The 23,059-nt window shown below is 34.9% G+C and overlaps 1 protein-coding gene across 1 annotated transcript in view; it reads left to right on the top strand.

Annotated features, from left to right (window-relative positions):
- Positions 1 to 23,059, top strand: part of NBEA (neurobeachin) — a 453,025-nt gene that overhangs the window by 84,818 nt on the left and 345,148 nt on the right. Inside the window, exons 3-8 of the mRNA XM_050977434.1 lie at positions 105 to 205; positions 467 to 562; positions 2,913 to 3,034; positions 9,702 to 9,828; positions 14,327 to 14,446; positions 18,701 to 18,847. Of these exons, the coding sequence (XP_050833391.1) occupies positions 105 to 205; positions 467 to 562; positions 2,913 to 3,034; positions 9,702 to 9,828; positions 14,327 to 14,446; positions 18,701 to 18,847 (713 nt within the window). The remainder of the gene's footprint in view (positions 1 to 104; positions 206 to 466; positions 563 to 2,912; positions 3,035 to 9,701; positions 9,829 to 14,326; positions 14,447 to 18,700; positions 18,848 to 23,059) is intronic.

A 23,059-nucleotide genomic window follows, 5' to 3' on the forward strand; every position in this document is an offset into this window, starting at 1 on the left:
TGTGAATACACTTTTAAAGGTAGTAATTTTTTCAGCTTTTTTTTTTTTGTGTTTATCAAAGCAATGAAATTCAGAGTTCAGAATAACTTTATTTTCCTTTGAAGATCTCCTAGTTGATATGTTGGGGGTTCTTGCCAGCTACAGCATCACTGTCAAGGAGTTGAAGCTTTTGTTCAGCATGCTTCGAGGGGAAAATGGAATCTGGGTAAGCTGTGTTCAGATAAAGCATTAACATTAAGTGTCATTCCATTAGAGCCTGAAGTTAACATAAACTGTCTCCTGAGACATATAAGCTTGAATTTGTTTTCTCCTTTTGACTGAACATATGTTCAAGAAGTATTTTTGCCAACTATTTTAAAGTTAATTTGATTTGCTCTGTTTTTTGAAAACTGTCCGCTTTCCTTTGTAGCCTAGAGAGTACAAAAATGGTTGTATTGACTTTTGTGCAATTTTCTCTTTTTCACAGCCAAGACATGCAGTTAAATTATTATCAGTCCTTAATCAGATGCCACAGAGACATGGGCCTGATACCTTTTTCAACTTCCCAGGCTGTAGTGCTGCAGTAAGTTTTCAACTAAATTTCTACAATTTTAGAAACAAATAAATAGCGAACTCCTCATTTGCATTTCCTTTCATTTGGTTTCAGAAATTCTTAAAAAGGAAATGAGAGTGGAAATACATGTTTGAGTAGTGTAGACAGTGCCTTCCACAGACTTACAAGGAAGCTGTGTTATTGAGAAGTTGCACTTGTGAGGATGGAATATCAAGCAGCAGGTTTTGGTCTGGGGAAGTTACTGTGAAAGAGAAACCTGAAAATTCCAAAGAACAGTGTTACTTTATTAGAATAATGTAATCACTATTATATAAAGGAGAGAGTTGAGAAAAATTAAGAAATTAATTTGTCCACATCATCACAGTTGACAGTACCTGCTTAGTCATAAATTTTATTATAAAAGTTTTGTTTTGTCTGAATTCCATCAACTGTTTCCTTTCCATCAAGGCAGTGGAGATATCTTAGAATGGTGAAGTTGTATTCCTTTCCAAACCTTGCCAAGTAGAAATTCTCTCTTCCATTCACTGCATGTGCTTTCAAAAAAAACAAAACTAACCCTACAAATAAATTACTGTATACAGATTTATAGAATATTGACAGAGTAAATACAAATGGTTAATAATGGGGAATAGAAATCTGAGGTACAGTTCCATTCTGGTATAGAATGGTTGGTATATGCTCCGGTAGAATGTGGAATCTTCTAACAAAATAATCCTGAGATTTCTGTTTTCCATGCCACTGCACAAAGGCTGCTCTACCTGCATTTCATCCATCAATAGCACTGATAATTTTCTTTAAACACAAACTGCTACATCCATTCCTTGTAAACAGACTTATCAGTGGCAGATTGCATCAGGGAAATAAACTGGCTGATAATCACTGTTTTACACCTGGGTTATTTTTTGCTAGATTACATCTTTGATCTTGTTTGATATCCAGCCTTAAAAACAGATGTGTCAGCAAAATGCATAGGGTAGATTGTGTAAAGAATTAATTACTAAGTTTTGACGGGGAAAGTTTCATTATCTCCTGCTAAATAAAAACCAAAGTTAACATCTCTTACAAGCTCATGCACCAGCAAGACAGGTGTTGCAGAATTTGAATATCTACAGTGATACTGCTTTGACATTTTTGGGCTTCAGAGGCAAACCCTGATGAAATTTCTCTCTTAAATTTAATTTTTCATCAGAGGTTCAAAAAAGGTTTTGCAGGAGAAGAATTTCAAATATTCCTTCCTGTCTGAAGATATGCATCTATAGCAGGAGTTCTTGATTGAAATGCAGAGTCTCTTTCCTTTGATTCTTCTAGGATCTTGTTTCACGTACTACTCATGATGAACTGCACGCCTGTAAATCAAGAAATAAGTTTCAAATTTACACTTCTTTATTAGTGCATGTTGGATTACACAATGAAGCTCTGGAGAGGGTACATCCTCTGAAGTGGACTATGGGCATAAATTTATAAAATGGCCCAAAAAACCAAGCACTTCTTTAGAAGAAAAAGATTGGACAGGACCTAGTTCACTAGCACTGAGTTTGTTTCCAGGTGTGCTGCACAAGGTTGGCATCAGACAGAGAAACAGCATAACTTTTAATCAGCGTGATAGATTTCAGGTTGGCTCTCTCTAAAGTTAAGTGTGTGCCCCTTGTGTATCCAGGACTTCAGTGGCAGTATGAAGGAGCCAAGAGTCCACAGATATGCTGCTGAGAGCTGCTTCATTTTCCCAGCTGCAGGGTTCTTCTCAGTACTGTATTATATCTCTACCAGTCTGTGCAGGTGGTGTGTTAGTCACTCCAGTTGGAGGACACTTTGTGCTTGGTGGTAGTACTACTCCAAGGTGTTGTTCTCATTTGCCAACGAGCAGCTCTTCTGCTTCAGGCAGGAAACTGCCTCTCAGGAGGCAGAAGCCATATCCCAAAAGTGTTCCTTGAAAGGTTTAGTTTTAGTTTTAACACTGAACCGCTATTTTATGATGTGTTGAGTAATTTGATTTTATATTTAATTTTATTGATGAGATTAATAATTGTTAGAAGCTGAATTTATAATTTAATTTCTGCAGAAGTATTTTTTCTTTTTGTTCTCTTAATATTGCCTATTCACAAATTTAATTTTGTGTCCTCTTTTGATAGAATTTATGTAGTTAAAAGTTAAATTATTTTAAAATAGATAGAAAAGTAATGCATTTAAAATAGATAGAAAAGCACTACTTAAAGGGTTTTTTCTATATTTCATCTTTGAAAGTTAAAGTAGATCTACAGATCTACAATGACACAGGATTTTAGAAAGGCATTACTTTTAACAGTATTTGTCAAAAAACTAATTATTTGTTTCTGTTTTTTTTTTTCTTCCCTCCTTCCAGGCAATTGCATTGCCTCCTATTGCTAAGTGGCCTTATCAAAATGGGTTTACTCTTAATACCTGGTTTCGTATGGATCCACTGAACAATATCAATGTAGATAAGGATAAACCCTATCTCTATTGGTAAGTAGCTTATAATGCTGCAGTCATGGTTTGTTCTGGCTTCCTAACAACAGTTAATCTTTCTTATTTTTTTAGTCCCTGACATGCTTTCCCCCCACCCCTGCCAAATATCTGAAGGTTTTATTGGCTGCTCACTGTATACAAACTCTTAGAAAACCATCTGTCCTTTTTACTTTGTGATTCAGAAATCCATGGATTCAAGACATGTGCCTTGTAGATAAACGATAAAATCTAGTGTTGGGGTTTCTTTAGGAATTCTAAAATATATTAATTCTTAGACCTGTAAATGGAGAATGTTTTCATATTTTTTATTTGGTGGTAAAGATTCTCAGCTGATGTCAGTCCTACAAAATAAATGAGTTAAATTCAGAGTGTGCAGTTTTCTAAAGATAATAGAAGGTAGATCTATGGATATAAAAATGGTGAAGTGATGACCGGTTCCCCAAAAATGTGAACATTTAATGTGAATGTAATGTATATAAAAGAATTTGAAAATATACCTATCTCAGAAGGAAATCACAGAATGTATCAAGTTGGAAGGGACCTATCACGACCATTGAGTTTACTCAGCGCTGCACAGGACATCCCCATCACACCATGTGCCTGAGAGCATTGTCCAAACACTTGCACTGGGTCAGGCGTGGTGCTGTGACCGCTTCCCTGGGGAGGTTGTTCCAGTGCCCAACAACCCCCTGGGTGATAAACCTTTCCTAATATCCAATGTAAACCTTCCCCAACACAACTTCAGGCCATTCCCTTGGGTCCTGACGCGGGTCACCACAGAGTTTAGATCAGTGCCTGCCCCTCCTCTTCCCCTCACAAGGAATTTGTAACTGCAATGAGCTCTCCTCCAGGCTGAACAGACCAAGTGAGCTCAGCCACTTCTCATACAGCTTCCCCTCCAACCCCCTTCACCATTCTTATGGCTCTCCTTCAGGAACTCTCCAATAGTTTACCGTCTTTCTAATATTTTGATGCCTTAAATTGCCCACAGCACTTGAGGTGAGGCCACCCCAGCTCAGAGCAGAATGGGACAATCCCCTCCCTTGCCCAGCTGGCAGTGCTGTGCCTGATGCACTTCAAGACACACCTGGACTTCCTTGCTGCCAGGGCCCTGCTGACTCAAATTTGACTTGCCACAAATCAGGACACCCGGGGCCCTTTCCATAACACTGCTTTCCAGCATCTCATTCCCCAGTCTGTCTGTCCATCCAGGGTTTCCTCATCCCAGGTCCAGAATCCAGCACTTGTTGTTCTTGAACTTCATAGGGTTGGTGATTTCCCAGTCCTCTTATTTTTCAGTTTCTCTCTGTAGGGCCTCCTTGCCTTCAAATGGGTCAACAGCTCCTCCCAGTTTTCTACCATCTGCACACCTGCTTTCATCCCTTCCAGTCCTGCATCCAAATAATTTATGAAAATATTGAAAAACACAGAGCCTAAAATGTAGCCCTGCAGACTTTGCCATGACAGGACCAATGCAAATTATTATTAATTTTATATAGTACATTAAGCCAAGATCTAATTATTAATTCAAAATAGGAAAAATATCCATCTAAACTTTACACAGGTTTCAGACTTTGCCACAATAAAGCTTGTGTCACCACCAAGAGAAAGATACCAAGGCAAAAATCTATTTTCTTTCAATGTGCTTTTTGGTGATGTAAAATATTTTTCAGTTTAACTCGGTGAAAAATATGTTGTATAAATAACTTAAGTCTTTAAGTGAGTGCAGTGCCTTTGTGGTTTTGTGGTGTGAGACAGCACTTATGTGAAAACTGATTCTTAAAAATTGAAAAGAGGAAAAAAATAAATGCTTTCACATTCCCAGGTGTGAGGGAAATTTGCCGCTGTTCTGTTATCAGGGACATGCTGAACCCTGCTTCAAGAACTCTATGCTGGTTTGGTTTTTTCTAAAAAATGTAATTTTAAATATCACTAAGGATGATGTTGGGCAGCTGCTGATAGTCTATTAACACTTGTGTTTTGGAACAGTATTGTAGCTATTTTACCAATTATAAACTCTGTGTGACAATCCTGGAAGAATATTAGAAGTCTGACATTTGCATGAACTATAAATCACAACAAGGCAGAGCAGTCAAATTCAAAGGGTAAGGTTCAGAACTCTGTAGCAGAAATTTTAGTACAAGCCAACCAACATCATGTACCTAGCAGTGGGGTAATGGGTGCCATGCTTTGACAGAATGAGTAGCCATGTGTTGGAAAGCAGGAATTACAGCAGGATGTTAAGGATTGTTGTAGGTTACCAGCTGACCATAAAATCCATTTTCATTGCTCTAGCTGAAAGAGCTCATGTGATCTTTTTAAGGGTAGTGTGAACAAACAGAGATGATAATAAAGGTGATGTGATCCCTTCCTGAAAACTTGACAAAAGCATTACTGGAATGTCATTTCAGTTCAGACTTGCTGCTTCTTTTAAGAGACCATGGGAAAAACTGGTACTATTCAGAATACGCTTGGGAGTGAACTGTCCCTTGGAAAACACATTTTATAATGAATGTTTTTGGGTTTTTTTTAATCTGAGATCCAGTGGGTAAACTGCAAAATAAGAAAATTCAGACTTTTATATGCATAGTATTATGGTGACTGTCACAATTATAAGACATAGTAAAAACAGTAATAATAATAGTAATCCTTATCATACTTTAATAGATTGTTGAAAATGTTTCTTTAAAAATAAGGTGTAGATTCTTTGTCATAAAGGCCCTGCAAATTTAGATATTTAGGGATCACCTTAAGCATGCTCAACTGGCAAGACTCCATCCCCTAAATCATTTTATTTGTTCCTGCTTAAAAAAGAGATGGGTGACATAATTATTGAGTAAGTCCTGGAATTACATGTGATCAATCCAGATGCTGATTGATTTCTTGAGGGATTTTTTTGGTGTTCTTTTATTTTTTAAGTGGTGTTTTCTTTAAGATTATGTTTCAGGTTCTGTATAATAATTAGAAGGTGAAGTGAGGCTGGTATGTTATAATTGTTTTTTGTACATAGAAAGTCCAAATGCTCCCACAAACATTAAATGGAAGAATGGTTAAAACTTCTGAAAGTGTTCTACATTTTAGTTTTTAGAAACAGGGAAGAAAGAAAAAAAAACCCAAAACCATCCAAAAATCAAGCTGTCTAGTATTTTCAGACCTTCTATAAGACCTATGATAACAGAGATAATGCAGAACAGTTTCAAAAGCCTATAGTGGAATTCTAAAGTTAGTAGAAAGCAAATTTCACCCACACCATTCAGGCAAGAATGAATAAATACCTTATCAATAATGGTACTATGATCATAGGTTAAATTGCTCATAAAATCCTAAGGTTAAGAAACTGGAATCCCTGAACTTTCATTGGTGGAAGGAAGAATGCTCTATTGCCATGGAAGTGTAGTAACATTCAGTAGCTGCTTTGAGAAACTGGCTGAAATGAAATATAATTATAAAGGTTATGTGAACAAACTGCAGTAAAATTGTGTTCCAGCTGCTATGGGAGGTTAATTTAAGGCCATAAAACCATATGGCTGTTGGTAGTATTCCTCTTGTTGTCTCCATACCTTTCATCTTTGGATGTGGCAAGTTCTGCACACGTAGGTAATGGGTAAGAGAACTTCTTTGGAGTATCATACAGGCCAGTCCTAGCCTATGTTACCTTTGTCAAGAAGGAAAATGACAAGATTAATTATTAGATTATATAGTATAATGTTGAGGTAAACAGGACACATTTGAGTACTCAGTTTCTTAACTACTCTTGTACTAGAAATCTAATTAATTTGGAGGTTAATTAATTTTTAATGTTTATAAAATCATTTATTCTATTCCAAGGCAGAGTCCTGCTAAGAAATGAGCAGTTTTTTCATTATTTCATTGCTTCCTCATGTTTATGTGCTGAACTCCAGGAAGTTACACACATAAGGACAACTCAGTTTTTAAAATTTCAGGAACAGTTTGATTTGACCATAATGGAGATAAAATCAGCCCCATAACCAATAAGAATATGAAAGTGAGAAAATTCAAAAAATGTAGACATTTCTTCAAGATATATTCTTTATTTCAAAATGCTTTCTATCTCTTGTTCAATGTATTAGGATGTATTTTATACAATAGAAATAATATTTTATCATGTAAAAATGCTGATATTTGCAATGGTTGGCTGTTGGTAATTTAAAAAAAACTATTATATTTGACATCTCTAATCAAGTGATACAGCACTTTATCAGAATGTAGTGAATTTCTGTATTATTTTACTGTCCTTCAGAACGGGATTCTGTGAAACCATTTTCGACCATTTTAGAGATGACACTGCTGTGAAACAGATTTGGCATTGTGAGAGTTGCAGTTACCCGCTGAAAAGTTCTTTGAATGGCGTGAGGCCCTAAGGAGATAAATCAAAGTCTCAAGCTATCTCACAACACATTCAGTTGCTCTTATTGTAAGAGCTGTATTTTAAGTTTTTTAACCTTCATTTTATTGAACTAAATTCAGTGCTGTGGTTGTGCAGGTTGTGTATTTGGGTAATTCAGATTTATGTGTGTATATGAGTGATATTCTTCAGTATGAAGCTGTTCACTGCTCCTTTTGTTGAGGGGTAGAGCTGCCTATGGAGTCATTGTGGAAGCCAGATCATTGGCATGACACAGGTTAAAAATAGTCTTCAAAAGATGCAAAGGCATGGCAGTGTTACAAAGTGTTTTCAATTTTGAGGTCAGTGGTAATGGGCAGCATGTAATACTTCTCTTCATTCTTAGGTTATATCTTATGTTTATTTAGAGAGGACATTTAATGTTTAATAAATAAGTGAGTTTTTTTTCTTTTCTGCAAAGAGAGTTCTATAGAAGACCTTATTAAAAACAGTGGCAGGGAATAATGCTCTTTTTCAGCACAGCAGCTTGAGGGGAGAGAAAACTGTGTACAATACAGAGAAGCAGATGAATGAATGAGGAAGACACACCCTGAACTGGGGAAAAAAATATTCTATATATACTTCAAGATAGGAAGGAGTCACTTGTGTGCAAGGATTCATTAGGTTGCAAAAAAAATGTCTATAGGTGTTATTCCACCAGTTCTGCTTACTCTGTTTTTAAAATTTTTAAATTTTTTTTAAGAAGTATCCTTTAGTAGTTTCTAAAACAGTATCCTAATTCATTACAACAAAAGTGGCTTTCTAGAATTTGAGAATTTTAATGTCTCTTTTTTACCTTCTTTACAAATGCCTTTAAAGGAGAGGAGCATCTAACCCCTGATCACCTCAGGGTATAATCGCAACACCTATCTTGTAAAGAGTTTATTTTTTGTTCATAAGTTCATGGTTTATCAGCTATTTTTTTGACAATGAGCAAAGAGAACAATCTGATTCTCTCCTTAAATATGCACACTTATTGACTTAACTGTAAGTATCTGAAGATGGAATAAGTTTCACAAATATGAAAATTTTTCTGTGTTAAAATCAAGATTGTATATATGTAGTAGGGTAGACCAAAAATATACTATTTCAGCAGCTATTAAGGAAGATGACATTTGAACTTTGTGTTTGCATGTACCTTTCATGTCTTAATGTTCCTAGGAAAAAACTAGTAAAAGTGTTTGAAGAAAATGTTGCAACAAAGGAACTGTTTAAAACAATATTATTGCAATAACATAAAATTATTTTATAAGTTAGCTGCATTAAGAGAATGAGAAAGTACTGGTTAGTGAGCTACAGGACTTTGTACAAATACTCAAGATTAGTAGGGTTTTTTTTCCCTATATTTGCAAAGCTTCCTTTCAGAATTCATAGATGAAATTCACCATCTAGACCTTGTATTTCAGTATTTATTAAAGAAAAGTCTAGAAGTTGTATACAGTGTGCTCCATATTATTAAAAGCAAACTGCTCTTCATTGTACTTAGCTTTTCAGAAGTGATTAAGCAGCATAGCTGTAGATATGGATTTGCCATAATGTCATTCATGAGCTTTCAACAGTTACCTTTGCAAAGGGTTTTTTAAGTCCAGAATTGCTGTTTAAAATGCTTTTGATTTCAAATATGAAATGTATGAGCTTCCTGCATTATCTGTCTTTATGATATTTGTCACAAGATAGCTTGGAAATCCTTGTTAAACTTACTTTCTTCAAATTGCAGTCCTTTATCCATTTGAAAAATGAAAATAAATCCACAACTGAGAAGATTAAAACTTCATATGTCATTAGCATAATTTATTCATGTCTTGAAAAATAGTTTTTGTGAATGATCAATATCTTGAATCCAAATTTGTATGTCATACCAATTGCATCGTTCTCTGAACCGCGCCCCCCCCCCAAAAAACTGCAAGGCATCTCACAATTGCTGTGTAGTGGATATGTCTTCACAACTTCAATCAGATGTGTTATTTTAAATGATGATTAATGAAGAAACTAAGGGTGAAATGTGATAGACATAATATTTATTATTGATATAATCTTGTATTCTAGGGAAAAAAATGTACTGATTTTTAAAATGTAGTCAGGAATCAAGTGCTGAAGGTGAGTATCACCCAAAGAGAATGGTGGAAGGAAAAAATTAGATCCACCATTCTGGGTACAAATTTATTTTCTTTTTCATGACAGTTTAAAATAGTATTTAGACCTTTCTATTATAAAATAATTCCCCTTTTCCCAATTTAATTCCTAATTCTTTCTTTTTAGTTTCCGCACTAGCAAAGGTGTTGGGTATTCTGCTCATTTTGTTGGCAACTGCTTGATAGTGACATCCTTGAAGTCAAAAGGCAAAGGTTTCCAGCACTGTGTGAAGTACGACTTCCAGCCACGCAAGGTAAGCACGGTGGTGTTTACAGTAAACACACTGAAGGTGTACTGGCAAAGTGCTTCTGGGAGGAGGGCTAAAATCCCTTTAGTGCTAGAGTGTTAATCATAGCTCCTCATTTATTAGAAATTGCTCTAGTGTTCCTGCAAAGTTACAGTTCAGAATCAATTCAAGAGAAATGTAATAATTTATAGTGAAACACTTCTATAAAGTCAGCACGTTTTTCAAAAATACTCCTTAATTGGCTTCAGATAGAGCTGAATTGTGAGTATTTGTAAAATGGTTGCATTTAATTACTTAAATATCTTCATTCTGTTTCTGAAAATTCTCTACTTGGTAACTGTTGCCAAGGTCTTGAAAAATTTTGCTGGCAATGCTAGACATTCATTATCTGGTGCTGTATGATATAATGCTCTGAATTTTCTTCCATTTCAGTGCTGTTTTAGGATTTCTTGTTTTTCGTAGTAAATCTTGATTGCACCTCTGGATCATTTTAGTGTTTATTTCTACTCTATGCCTAGTAGTCCTAGGGGAATGATGATTTTGTGGCCTTCAGAGTTGCAGTTAGTTGTCTGAAGCATTGACTTTTCTGTACAGCAAGCATTATGTGCTTGTCACTGATATCAGTCTTGTCTGTATCTTGCTGTGAAGCCCATTTCTATTTTTTATGGGCTTAGAATCTGTATAGTGAATTTCAGTGCTTGATTTTTTTTTTTTTTTGAGAAACCAATCTCTTAGGGAGGGAATGCCTTTGTTCACACATCAACTTAATGTTCCACTATTTCTCTTGGAGTGTATTTGTGGTTCAAAATCACCAATTCTAATTTTGTCTTGCAGCTTTGAGGTCACTTGTGGTTTCCTTAAAACAAAGTAATGTCTCTCTCTAGCATATAACTCGGAGTTGTATAAAGCCTTATAAAAATATATCTGTTGAATCTACTGGAGTGAATAAATCCCGTTTTTCACGTTTTTCCAATTTTAAAGCCAGAAAAGTATTTTGATGACAGTTCAATTTTCATTTAAGTATCATCTGATTCCAGTAACAAATGTAATTGTTTGCTTTTGTATTATGTTATTGTTAGTCACCTCTTGGGATCTAGCAAATCTTTACTGGTTGATGAGGAAGTAGTCTTTCACATTTTACCAAGATATGCTTTTGGTAATTTTTAGTACAAATGACTAGTTTTCTTTGTGTCAGCTGTGGAAAATTTTAGTTTTTGCTGTTGCTACTCAAAATAACTAATTCTGAAATACTAGTACCAGTGTATCTCATTATATGAATACTAGTTTCAAATCAAAATCTTCTGATCTGCTGAAGTACATAAAAATATAACTCCCATATTAGTATTATATATCCCAAAGTTCATGCTCCATACACTTTGAGTCATATGTTAGCTTTAGATAGTATTTTAAACAAATATTCTAGAATATATTTTTGAGTTGTTTATATTTTTCCATCATTAACTTGTGCTCACATGCATGTGTTCAAGTACATAATGTATAGTGGAGGAAATAAAACCTGTCAAATATAATTCCTGGCCCTAGCAAGTCAAAATTTATCCTGTTTAACATAGAAATTGATTTTCTTCTTGTTTAGATATTACATTGCTTTCACTGTACAAGATTTGAATGTGTAGATATGTATTAAAAATGTGTACTCATTTATAAAGCAGTTAACTGTCCTAATGTTAACTTCAGAAGTATGATTTGTTTTTTGCCATCAGATGTACCATTCCCTAGACATTTGCTTACAGGCACACACATTTCAGCAATAAATTTTGTCAGAATCATCATCCTCAATAAACTTCTGAATAATGTGGTTTGAGGGTTTTAAAAAATTCTTGGTGAATCACAGTAAAGTAAGAAATTCAAGTTATCTGGTCGAAAGCTTTATGTAGGCAGATCAGAATTGCTCTGTTCACGTGAAGATCTTCCTGCTATGTCATATGACACTTCACAGTATAATATGTGATATGAATTTATACCTTTAGGTCTCAATTGGTGTATTTTATAATATTGTAAAAGCAAGCATTTATAAAAATATGTGGAGAAATTTGGTTATCATATACCAAATAGAAAATTTGGGTGTGTTATAATAGCCTTATATCTCAACAGAGCTTACCTAGCTTTGGCAATGTTGTGTTTAAAATGTCTGTACTGCTTTTTTGAGACTCCAAATTGACATTTTTGTGTAGGTAGCCCCCAGTGTTTTTGCTCTCTTGAGTTTCAGCCTCAGCATCAAGTCTTGTAAAACTAGAACAGGAAAGCAGCATAGTCAGGAGCAAATAGCTTTTTTATGTGTGTTTCTAACCCTGAACACCTTTACTGACTGTAGCAGAGACAGAAATAAGTTCCACATCCTGGAAATACTTAGTGTGTGATGCCTCATCTCTCTGATTGTGCTGTCCTGTGGAGTAGGAATATGATTTAGTGACTTAGCAGTTGGTGACTAAGCTTGACAGGTTTCAGCAGTAAACAAAAAATGCATAGTGAAGGGTCTTTCAGTACTACCTAAAGAAGCTGTTGTTACTGCAGAGGCAGGAGAAAATAATATGGGGAAGAAAACTGCGGGATGAATGTGAAGGAGAATTTGTACTGCTGACTTTGAATATTAGGGGGAAAAGGATTTTTTTCAACAAAAAGTTCAAGAAAAATTGCGTGTGAGATCATACAACTTGGTTTGGTTCATTGTGTGGTAGCAAAGTGCTGCCTTTCCTTCTTAAGAAAAAGTGTTTGCTAGTGCTAGAGAAATTGCCCAAATACAGAAATTTACAAAAAAACTAGGAGCAAAAAACCCCATTAATCACAAAATCCAACAGACTGCTTAAAAGCTATTTACAATGTACCTGATCACAGATAAAGAGCAATGTACAGACCACTGTAAGTAAAATTGAGTTTTTCAGGAAGTTGAGGTTGAATCTGAATTGGTATGTTTTCAGAAATGGTTTTAAAGTCTTTTGAAAGAAAAATCACAGACAGACGAGTTACATTTTTTGGAGGGTTTTATTTGAGGATGACAGTGCATCACAAAAATTACTTTTTTCATGGTTCTTTGGAAAAAAAAAAAAAAGTTTCCATACATGACTTCAGAAGCCAAAGCTGGAGCAGTACTACTTTATTCCAGCATTGCCCAATAAATCTGTTTGCTTGGCAACACAGGAAATGAGATACTCGATACATTTTTGTATGATCAGCACCATTTTTCTACCTTCTGTTAGTTGTATATTAAAAGAGGGAAAAATGAAAAATATTTTTTAATACCTGGAAACAGATGTGTAAAAATAGGTGTTCTCATATCTATAGCTATTACAGACTTGTAACAGAATACAGCTCTATTTGATGACTACTATAATGCTTATTGTCAAAATGTGTTTTGCTGCATGCTGTTTTGTTTTTAATTTTGTGCTTTGTCTAATTTTAAAATCAACATGTGAAACCATCTACTTTCATTTTCTCTGACAGAAAGACAGAGTTTTATTATAGTAGGCTCTGTGTCTCTTTATCCCAGCTCAAGAAGACACTCAACAAGCCCCGAGGGTTGCAGAAGTTCTCTGCTTTGGAGAAAAGGGGCTTATCTGAACATGGAAATCAAAATATAATAATTGAAAAAGATACAAACAAATGGATGATGATGAAAATGTCAATTATTATTCCAAATTATTAGAATACAAAAGGCTATTTTTAAGACAAGGTGACATTTTCACAGAGTCAATTAGATTGGAAGGGGATGTGTTGAGACTTTCTGATCTTTCCCCCTGCTTGCAGAAGGGACTCTTAGATCATGTTGCTTTGGATTTTGTCCAGTTATGTTTCAAATGTCTCCAAGCAAGAAGGCTCCAGAGTTCTTCTTGAATTTATTTGTCATGGACATAATGATTCTTGTTAAAAAAATTATGGGAAAGATCACCACAGTAGTAAGTGGAAGCACTAAATTACGGTGCCTTCTCTGTTAGACTATTTAATGCATTTTTCATTATATGAAAGTTGTCCAAAAATTGGTGGAATGGTAAAGAATAGAGGAAAAATGTCAAAACAAACACTCAAGATGACGTCTTAACCTGGACTGTAAAATTTGCTATTGGCTTTTTTTTCTGTTTATTGAATAATTTCTGATAGACAGAAATTTTTGCTGTGATGCAAAGACAGAGGTTGTGTGATACAAATTTAAGGTAAGAGCACATAGCTCTGGATTTCCTCTCAAAACTCGGTTGTGTATTTTTACAGAATAGTGTTGAAATGAAATTGCACTGTTGAAATTAAATTGTATGTGTGCATTTTTGCCTCTAATCCCATAAAGGAACCAGGTAGGTACATCATTACATCTAGGCATAGTTCTATTGACTAGACTTGAAGTCCCAATGACTTGAATTTTAATTTTACCTGTTTGCAAGGATTCATCTTTTTGTGTAAGTTTATGAGATTGGTCACCCTTTTTTTATGCCATTCATTAACTCTATTTTATAGCACAAAATCTGCCCCTGTGTACTGATTTTTCATGTCGTTCCAGTGGTACATGATAAGCATTGTACACATCTACAACCGGTGGAGAAACAGTGAAATACGCTGTTACGTGAACGGTCAGCTGGTGTCCTACGGTGACATGGCCTGGCATGTTAACACAAATGATGTAAGATTTCATTGGTTTTCCTTTCTCATCACTTTTCATTTTAAGGCTAATTCAAAAAGAAAAAAAGTATTACATTTTTTTTCTCAAGATCTTTGCAAATTTTCTCTTTTAAATGTTTCTTTTATTAATTCTTATTCATCTGCTTAATAAAATGTATTATTAACTTTTTGAGTTTGTGTATACATGTTCTCTTTCTGTACCTTTTATTTTTGGAAAGTTTGAGAGCCTCGACCTAATGAAGCAGCAAATATTGCTCTTTCTGGCTCAAAGTTCTGGCTGTGGAAGGCAGACAAAATTATTTTCTTGTGCTTTGCCTTCAGCTAAATCTGTGATAAAATTTCAGAGGTTCTTGATTCATCAACTTACAACGCTTTTGTTATTTTTTATTTATAATACAGTTCTCATTACTTTCTGACTACTATAAGGGATAAAGAAGCCTTAGGGAAATGAACTGTCTTTTGCTAAATTCCAGAGGCAAAATAGGATTTGAAAGAGAGAGCATAAATATTATGTGTTAATTAAAGTAGGAGAGCTCTGCCTTCTAAAGGTTCTGATTTCCATTCTTTGGGGGTTTTGGTAGCATTTTGACTTGCAAGAAAAGGCTAGTCTTTCAGTTTTTGCAGAGCATGGTTTCTCCTTGGTAAGATAAATACTTTCATGATAGGTGAGATGTAATTACTGAAAAGCCAGCTGAGGTCTCAGATGATCTGGTCTGGATTATTGGTTATATGGTGTGAGGACCAGTAATCATTAATGACAAATGCTTAGCAGGAAGAGCTGCTCCTTCTGCTTCTATTTTCTTCATTAAATTCTTTTCTACTTTCTCATGCAAAAGAAATACTATCTTTCTTAAGGTGAAATTGGTTTACCAAGCTTTAGATATTTTGATTTAAGTCTTAAATATTTGCTAAGGTTTTTATTTTGTCCGCTGGATAATAGTCTAAGCTATGAAAGACACTAGTTATCATTAGCTATCTATTTTTTAATAACAAAAATCTGTTCTGTTAATAGTAGGAAGTAGAATAAAAAGATCAAGAAATTCAGGAAATCTGTATGAATGCAAATGCATAAAATACATAAAAGGAAAAGTTGGCGAGTGTGTTCTATTTTGCATTACCTTAGAAGAGAAGCTCTTGTTTTAACCATATTAGAATTTTCTTGTTTCATATAAAGTCTGACTTGTTAGAAGTATTCCCTTGAAAAGCCTTGAGCAATTATCCAGCTCATTTGTTAACATCTACCTTCATACCCTTACACTTGGATATAACTTTAGTCTCCTGGAAGATGTCAATAAAATACATTACCATAATGGTGTTGGAGGAAAAAAAAACCACTATGTAAGTCAGTCAGTCATTCTTTCTTTACATCCCACGTTAAGCATAAGTATTTATGTAGTTTATACTGATGCATTTAACAGTACAAGTTGTGAAAACAGAAGGGGTCAGGAGCTGCATATTGTTGGCTAAGTGCATCTGACTGTTCAGTCTTTGTTATGGATGAATATTGTAATATAATCAAGATGTAGTGTTAAAATTGCTAAATGTACTGATGGCAAGATTTTTCATTTGCTTGCCATGTCAAATCTACCACTGAACAATATGCATTATGATGAAACATATTTTTAGACTAGTAAAACATTTGTTACATTTACATTATTGAGTTTAACATTAAGGAACTGAATTGAATATAATTTTTTTAAGCATAGGTTTTGTCTTAGTAGAGATTGTGAATTTATTTTATTTTTTTCCCAGACTAATTTTGCATTACCATTCTCTAATATTTTTGTGAGGGCTTTTTCAGTATCTGAAATTTACCTCTTGTAACCAAGCAAGAACTGTAGAAAACCTCAGTCTACCATTTTTATATGTAGCCTGGGAGTCATGAAAGTAAAGATAGAGGGGAAAAAACAGTGAAACTCTAAAAAAAAGCTAATTTATTAACTTATTTTAAATTATTTTTTCTTATATTTCTGAGAATTAATTCTTATTTACACAAGGCCATGAATTTACTGGGTTTTTAACTATTTCTGTAATGTGGCCTGACAAATATAGGATATTACATGATGTAGTCATTATGGGTTCAGATTTGCATTCTTCACAAATATGTGTTGAATTAAGAGATATGTTTTCATTTTATTGAGCCTCCATGTATTGAGTATTTATATGTTTCACCCAAATGTTAGAGGGAAGATACAACTTTGGATGAAAAAGGGGAAGACATAAACATTTTTGTATTAGCTGTTTCTATTTTCAATGCAGGTGGTACTCTGTTTTCGTAATGCCATTTTTGGCTCTGAATTCATTTAATAAAATAAAAATCCATAGCAGTGCCAATATTGATTTTTTTCATGTCCTATACAACATACTGTGGCTAATGAGAAAGGACTCATTAAGCTGTTATTCCAGGAGGTAAATATAGCTGGGGATTATGGCAAAAAGGTGAAGTGGCATGCATGGCAAGGAATAACTCATGTTTACAGATGGCTTGGCATCTGGAACAGAAGTGGATAAAACTACCAGGAAATCAGGAGGTAGCCCTCCCCTCCAATTAATGATAATGGAAACACCTAATCAAGAGTGAAGTGCCAGAAATGGGAAAATGTAAACTGGGAAGAATGAAAAAAGACAGAAAAGGAAATTACTAGAGGCTAACAAGCCTAGAACTTAACTATAATTAGAGCTCAGAATCTGTTTAGAGCTACAGTAGTGGTTGTACAATTAATGGGCACTAGAGGAATCCAGGAAAATACCCTTATAATAGGCAGGAATGTTGTCTCAGAATATTTGAGTATCAACTAGGAAAAGTTGGCATCAGTAGCTCAGACAAGTTCCTCAAATGACCATTGAAAAGGGCAATTGCTCAACATTAATTGATGTAACACTTTCTGACAGTAATGGCACACTGTCATGAAAGCCTTCAGGGCTAAACAGGACTTGAATAAAATAATTGAAAATTTTTATAGAATTTTGCCATTAGGTTCACCAGGAGTCAAAGGGGTCTGATTAACTCATCTTTTGCAATGTACATCCTGGATATCACTTTGTGAATCAATTTTATTGCAGGGTTTTCAACAGAAGTTTTTAAATTGTGTCAAAATTGCTTAAAAGAATAGAAATTACAAGAGGAAAAAAATTAAAAGAGGTAAATCAAAGGAGGATAAGTGATAGACAAAACCCTGGATACTTCTTCCCTCACCTGTTCTTAAAGCTGAGCTCCAGATCTTTGTCTGTCCTTACACCTGTGTCCCCTTTTCCTTGTTAACAGCCTATCCACCTAGACCAGTTGCTGTAACAGTTCACCATATTTGATTTCATTCTCTAGACTGAGAAAAGTTTTCCTGGTAAAACTCAGCATTTAAGCCAGATGAAAAAGCAAGTTTCCTAATGCAGATTCCATTGGTTCAGCTCAAAAAGTAATGTCAGATCCTTGTTTCTGTTCAATAAAGCACCTATGACTCAAGGAAGCTGAGAGAATTACCTTCAAAGATCCTTGAGCTTCTTCCTGTTGTCCTTTTTTTGGCTGCATCATGTTTTCTGATTTCTGAGGTCTTTGTTCTAGACAGGTTTTTTAGAAGCAACTGAAAAACTTCAAGGCCTTGCAAAATAGCCATTAAAAAATCACTCCTAATCTGAAATAATATGAAGTGGACATACAGAAGGGCAGGGATAGTTAACAGCAGAAGGGAGGGATAGTTTTTGGAAGAAAGAATGGAAAATAACAACTCTTGTGTGTATAGAATAAGCCGGAAGAGGGTTTAAGGTCAAACCAAATCATTATAGGCTGTGGTCAGAGGGGGAAAATATGCAACACCTGCAAATTAGAAAAATCTGTTTCTGTTTCCATTTTTCCTTCTAGAAGTGATTAGCTCTATTGGCACAGCAGTGAAAGAAGAAGGTATTCCAGCATGTGTTCTCCTGTATTAGCAGTAGGAGCTCTGAGTACAATTACAAGGAAGTTCAAGTGTGTCACTTTCTTAGAAGGCAATAGGGGGGATTATTTTCTACTTGAATGTACTATTCTCATTTTCTCTGTTGTATGCTGACCAATTAATAGAAAACAAATCCTAGCAGCCAGTCATAGAGACCTCTAAAACAATTAATGCTACAATAATCAAAATTCAGTTATTCACCACAGGGTAGTAATAAAGGATTGATAATGGTCGGTTTATTTTTTAATTTTAGTATCCCTTTATTGGTGGCTTTAGTAGCTGTGCATTAATATCATTTCATTATTTACTGCCCCTTTCTGATACAGAGCTATGATAAATGCTTTCTTGGATCTTCGGAGACTGCTGATGCAAATAGAGTGTTCTGTGGCCAGCTTGGAGCAGTATATGTATTCACTGAAGCACTCAACCCAGCACAGATTTTTGCAATACATCAGTTAGGACCTGGATATAAGGTAATAACAGATTTTAAGAAGCATAAAACTGGAAAAATAAAATGAATGAGAGATACATTTAGAAGATATGTGAAGCATGTGAATATTCCTCCTAGAATTGCATAGATTTTTTTCATGTGATTTGCTTTCAGCAACATAAAACTACTTTTTCAAGATCCTAACTAACCCTAATTTCTACCATCTTTTTGAAAGATGAAAGTTTTGTTTAAAGCATAGCTGAAATATGGTTGTATGGGAAATTAATTACTTTGGGTCGTAATCAGATTGGAGAAATTTTGTATTTGGTGCACTGAATAGCAGAGAAATTACTTTCTTCTCTACTGTTTGTGGTTACAAACGTGAGTTAAGGCAGATTAACACTCAACAAGGCATAATAAAACAATTTTGTTCAAATGAATGGTTTCACACAGTCCTGTTAAGGTAAAAGTTGAGCTTTTTTTACTCATGCTTTGTCACTGATATTGAGGGGAAGATTGGACAAATTAATGATGCAGGCATAAACTTAGATCTCTTGTCAGATACATGTCTTGGAATGGGTGTGTGTTGTATTATTTCATCAAGAAAAATAACACAGGTACTTCATAGAAATCTGCAGAAACTCCTTTGTAGATAATACTTGAAAATTAATCTAACCCCAGGTAAACAATAATGAATTTCAGTTTATACTATCAGGTATTCCCAAGTTTTATTTTTTCTGATTTTTGAAATTTGTGGTTTCATCCAAAGAAGGCTTGAAGTTTTTCAATGTGTATCATATACTCTGAAAATAAAAGCTTTTAAAAGCTGTAAGTAAAAATCAACATTTAGATTATAATAGCATTAATTTTGTGTGTAGGAAATGCATACTCTTCATCATTTGATTACACCTAGAACTTGAATGACAGAGCAGATGGAAATATCTTTTATGGTATGTACCTGTGTAGGGTGAATAACCACATATATACCAGGATTACTTGGAGGAGAGAAGTCTATTGCCTATAGCTTATGGTCATTAAAATCTGCCTTGAAACTAAAAATATTAAGTCAGTTAAGAAAAGCCCATCACCTGTGCAAACAAAGAGTCTTTTATTCCAAACTTTATACACTATTTTGTTTAGGAAAATATTTCTGCAAATATTTCTGGTCATATAAAATAAATTAATGTAGTCTTATACGTCTTTATAATGAATTTAGGTAGCCTTTCTGAATGTATTAAATTACTGGATTCCAGTATGCAGAAAAATACTGGAGTGATATCAAATAGAAATAAGGCTTTCGTGGTTTTCAAGAAGTGCAAATTATTATGTAATATTTTCTGGTTGTTGAAGGGGTTGATCAGGATATGAGCTTTCATGCTAAATGACATTTCCAATAGTTACTGCACTAACCTTGTTACAGTTTTCAAATTGCCCTGCTTGATTCATAGGCTTCCCTAAACTGCATTTCTGCACACATGTAGCTTCTTAGTGATTTTTTTAAAAATGTCATCTATATTTAATATTTTGGGAAAATTCTTTTTTCATTGTGTCATGATTTCAGATTTCGGTTATGTACACAGAACAGTTAATGCCCCCTTGCTTTCTGAAGAAATTTTCTTCCTTGTCTAAAAATCTGGAAGTAAATTTTACTATTTAATACCAGTTAAAAAGAACAGGCTCCCAGAGCAGTACCCTGGAAATAACATTTATTTCTTTGACTTTCTTATTCCCCCCAAAAATAAGATAAAACAGAAGACTTTTTTGACCTTTTTCCAACACAAGATCTACTCACAACCAGAAAAGGAACCATGTCTTGTAGTATAGAGCTTTCAGGGTACCAACTGTAGCTTTCACTCAAAGCCTGCCTGTTTCATATCTCATTTAAGGTTATTTCTGTAAGTCCTTTCAGATTCTGTGCTGGTGCAAAGGTCTACCACTTCAGAATACTTCAGTATGAGATTTAATAGTCTAAGGGAGCCTCGGTTGACATATAGCTTGTTTCCCTGAATATTAGAGAACATGTTCTTGCTCTTACCCAACTTGCTGATGCAAACTGGCCTTTCAGAAACTTTTCTTAAGTAGTTCACTAAATTTCCTGTTCATTCTAATTGTTAGTACTGTTAGCAAACAGGGAGAAATCAACAGTTTACTCTTCCTAAAAAGACCCCAGATTATTTGTAAACTCCAGTTGTGCCAAACTTTTCTGCCAAAGGAGTATTCAAAATAGTTGAGGTTTTTTTGAAAACCTCTTCATACAAATCTCTTTTCCTTCCTAATGCAGTATATGGCGGTTCCTTTGATTTAAAATTCATACTTTAGTCCATTATACCTGAGAATCCAATTCTTTAGGGGAAGCGAGCATTCCTCTACCTACTTTGCTCATGAGGAGATTATGATTTTGCCTCTCATTCAGCTACCCTCAGAATCATTCATAGTGACTGCCCTAGTCTACCGTGACTGCCATTAAAACCTCTGGAAAACAGAGAAATCTGCATAATCTGCCAGCATACAGGGCAGTTTGCACATATCTGTTACATTCAGAGTAAAAAATGTTGCAGATGCCACCAAAGCCACGAAGTTCAGGAGAAGTGAGAGCTTGATCAACAGATAAAAATGAATCTGTTGCAACTTGTCCCACTCCTGTTCTGAAGTGCAGGTAGAAGCAACAGGTCTTAGGACTGACTAGAGAAGTCATTAAAATAAGTCTTACTTATGTATAGTGTTCATAATACTTATTGCACATGACATTCTGGTACAAAGTATAGTAACATAGAAACAGTTCATAGTCCTTCCATGCTGATCTTTCTCAGCATGTTCCTATTGAGTGCATTTGGTTATAACCAGCATGCCCTAATACAAAAATTTATTTGTGAAGCAAATAGATGTTTTAGTTTGAAATACTACATTTTCACTTGTAGCAAAAGGCTTTTTTTTTTTTTTTTAAATGTTTACATTGTGTGAGAAGCAATAATGAGAAACCGACACTCTTAGTAGCTATTGCAGAGAAATTACTCATAATCAAATGTTTAAGGGGAGGAGGCAAATGCACTGGTAATAGAACTATATGATTTGTATCTTCCCCATTAAGTCTTCCCAAGTTAATCCATAATATATCTTGGAATTTGAAACTATATTTAGTAGAAACATATTATGATTCAATATTTGCATACCCAGGTTTTCTCTTGAATAAAGCAGACTTATTTTGAGCCTTGCCATTGCTGAACAGGACTTTTACCTACTCTTTGGACCCTTTCAGTTGTTGCAGACTGAAGAAAGAAAAAGGAAATGAGAGCAGCATCCTTGCTGTCACTGTGCTTTCCCTGTTGCCCATCCTTGTTCCCAGGCAGCAAAAAGAGGAGAGCCTGGCTGTGCTGGGATCCCAAGGGGCTGGTGAACAGAATGGAGGGGCAGGGAGGTAACGTGAGAGGAAGAGATGCATCTGATACCAGTGTTTGGTGCTGCTTATAAAGGGATGTTTCTCAAAGCCCTGTTCTAATAGCCCTGTCAAATCTGTACCACTCCTCCTAACCCTCCCACAGGCATTTCAAAGCAAGTTATCAGATCATTCCATATGTTGCTTCTGAGTTTGTTTTTGATCAGTGCTGCAATACCAATCTTTTTGTCACTTAAGGTTGGAGTAAGAATACAGTAATTCATGAACAGAGACACAAAACAGCACCAAAAATTCAGATTTGTTTAAACCAATTATATAGTACAAGAAAATATTTTATGTACAATTGCTGAACCTACAGGGGCAATATGTAGTGAATAGTAAAAAAAAAAAAAAGCTGCAGTCTTGCTGCTAAAGGAAGGGAGAGAGCTGCTGGTATTCAAGCAGTTCCTGATCAAGCACAGATTATTTTACTCCAGAATACAGTGCTGGAGTAATTCTTATATCTCTCTGTACTTCCTATTCCTGTAGGAGCCACAAACATACTTTATATGGATCCTGCATATGTATTCTTACCTTATATAAAATTTTTTAAATCCATGGCTCTTTCTTTCTGTCTTGGTGCCCTCACACTGCCTGTATGAGACCTCAGAGCTGCATATGCACAACAGCCTCTACTACCCTTCTGTGGATGTATTTTCCCAAGTCCCCAGTACAGTATGCATATACTGTATTTCTTTTCTCTTCCTGATCAATGCTAGTAGTAAAGTAATATCATATATCAGAATTTTTAGCCTCTCTTTACATTCTGTTACAATAATCTTTTAGATTAGGAGACCAGAATTTCCAATTTATGATCACTTG

The sequence above is a fragment of the Serinus canaria genome, chromosome 1 (assembly GCF_022539315.1).
Source record: "Serinus canaria isolate serCan28SL12 chromosome 1, serCan2020, whole genome shotgun sequence".
Taxonomy (NCBI): Eukaryota; Metazoa; Chordata; class Aves; order Passeriformes; family Fringillidae; genus Serinus; species Serinus canaria.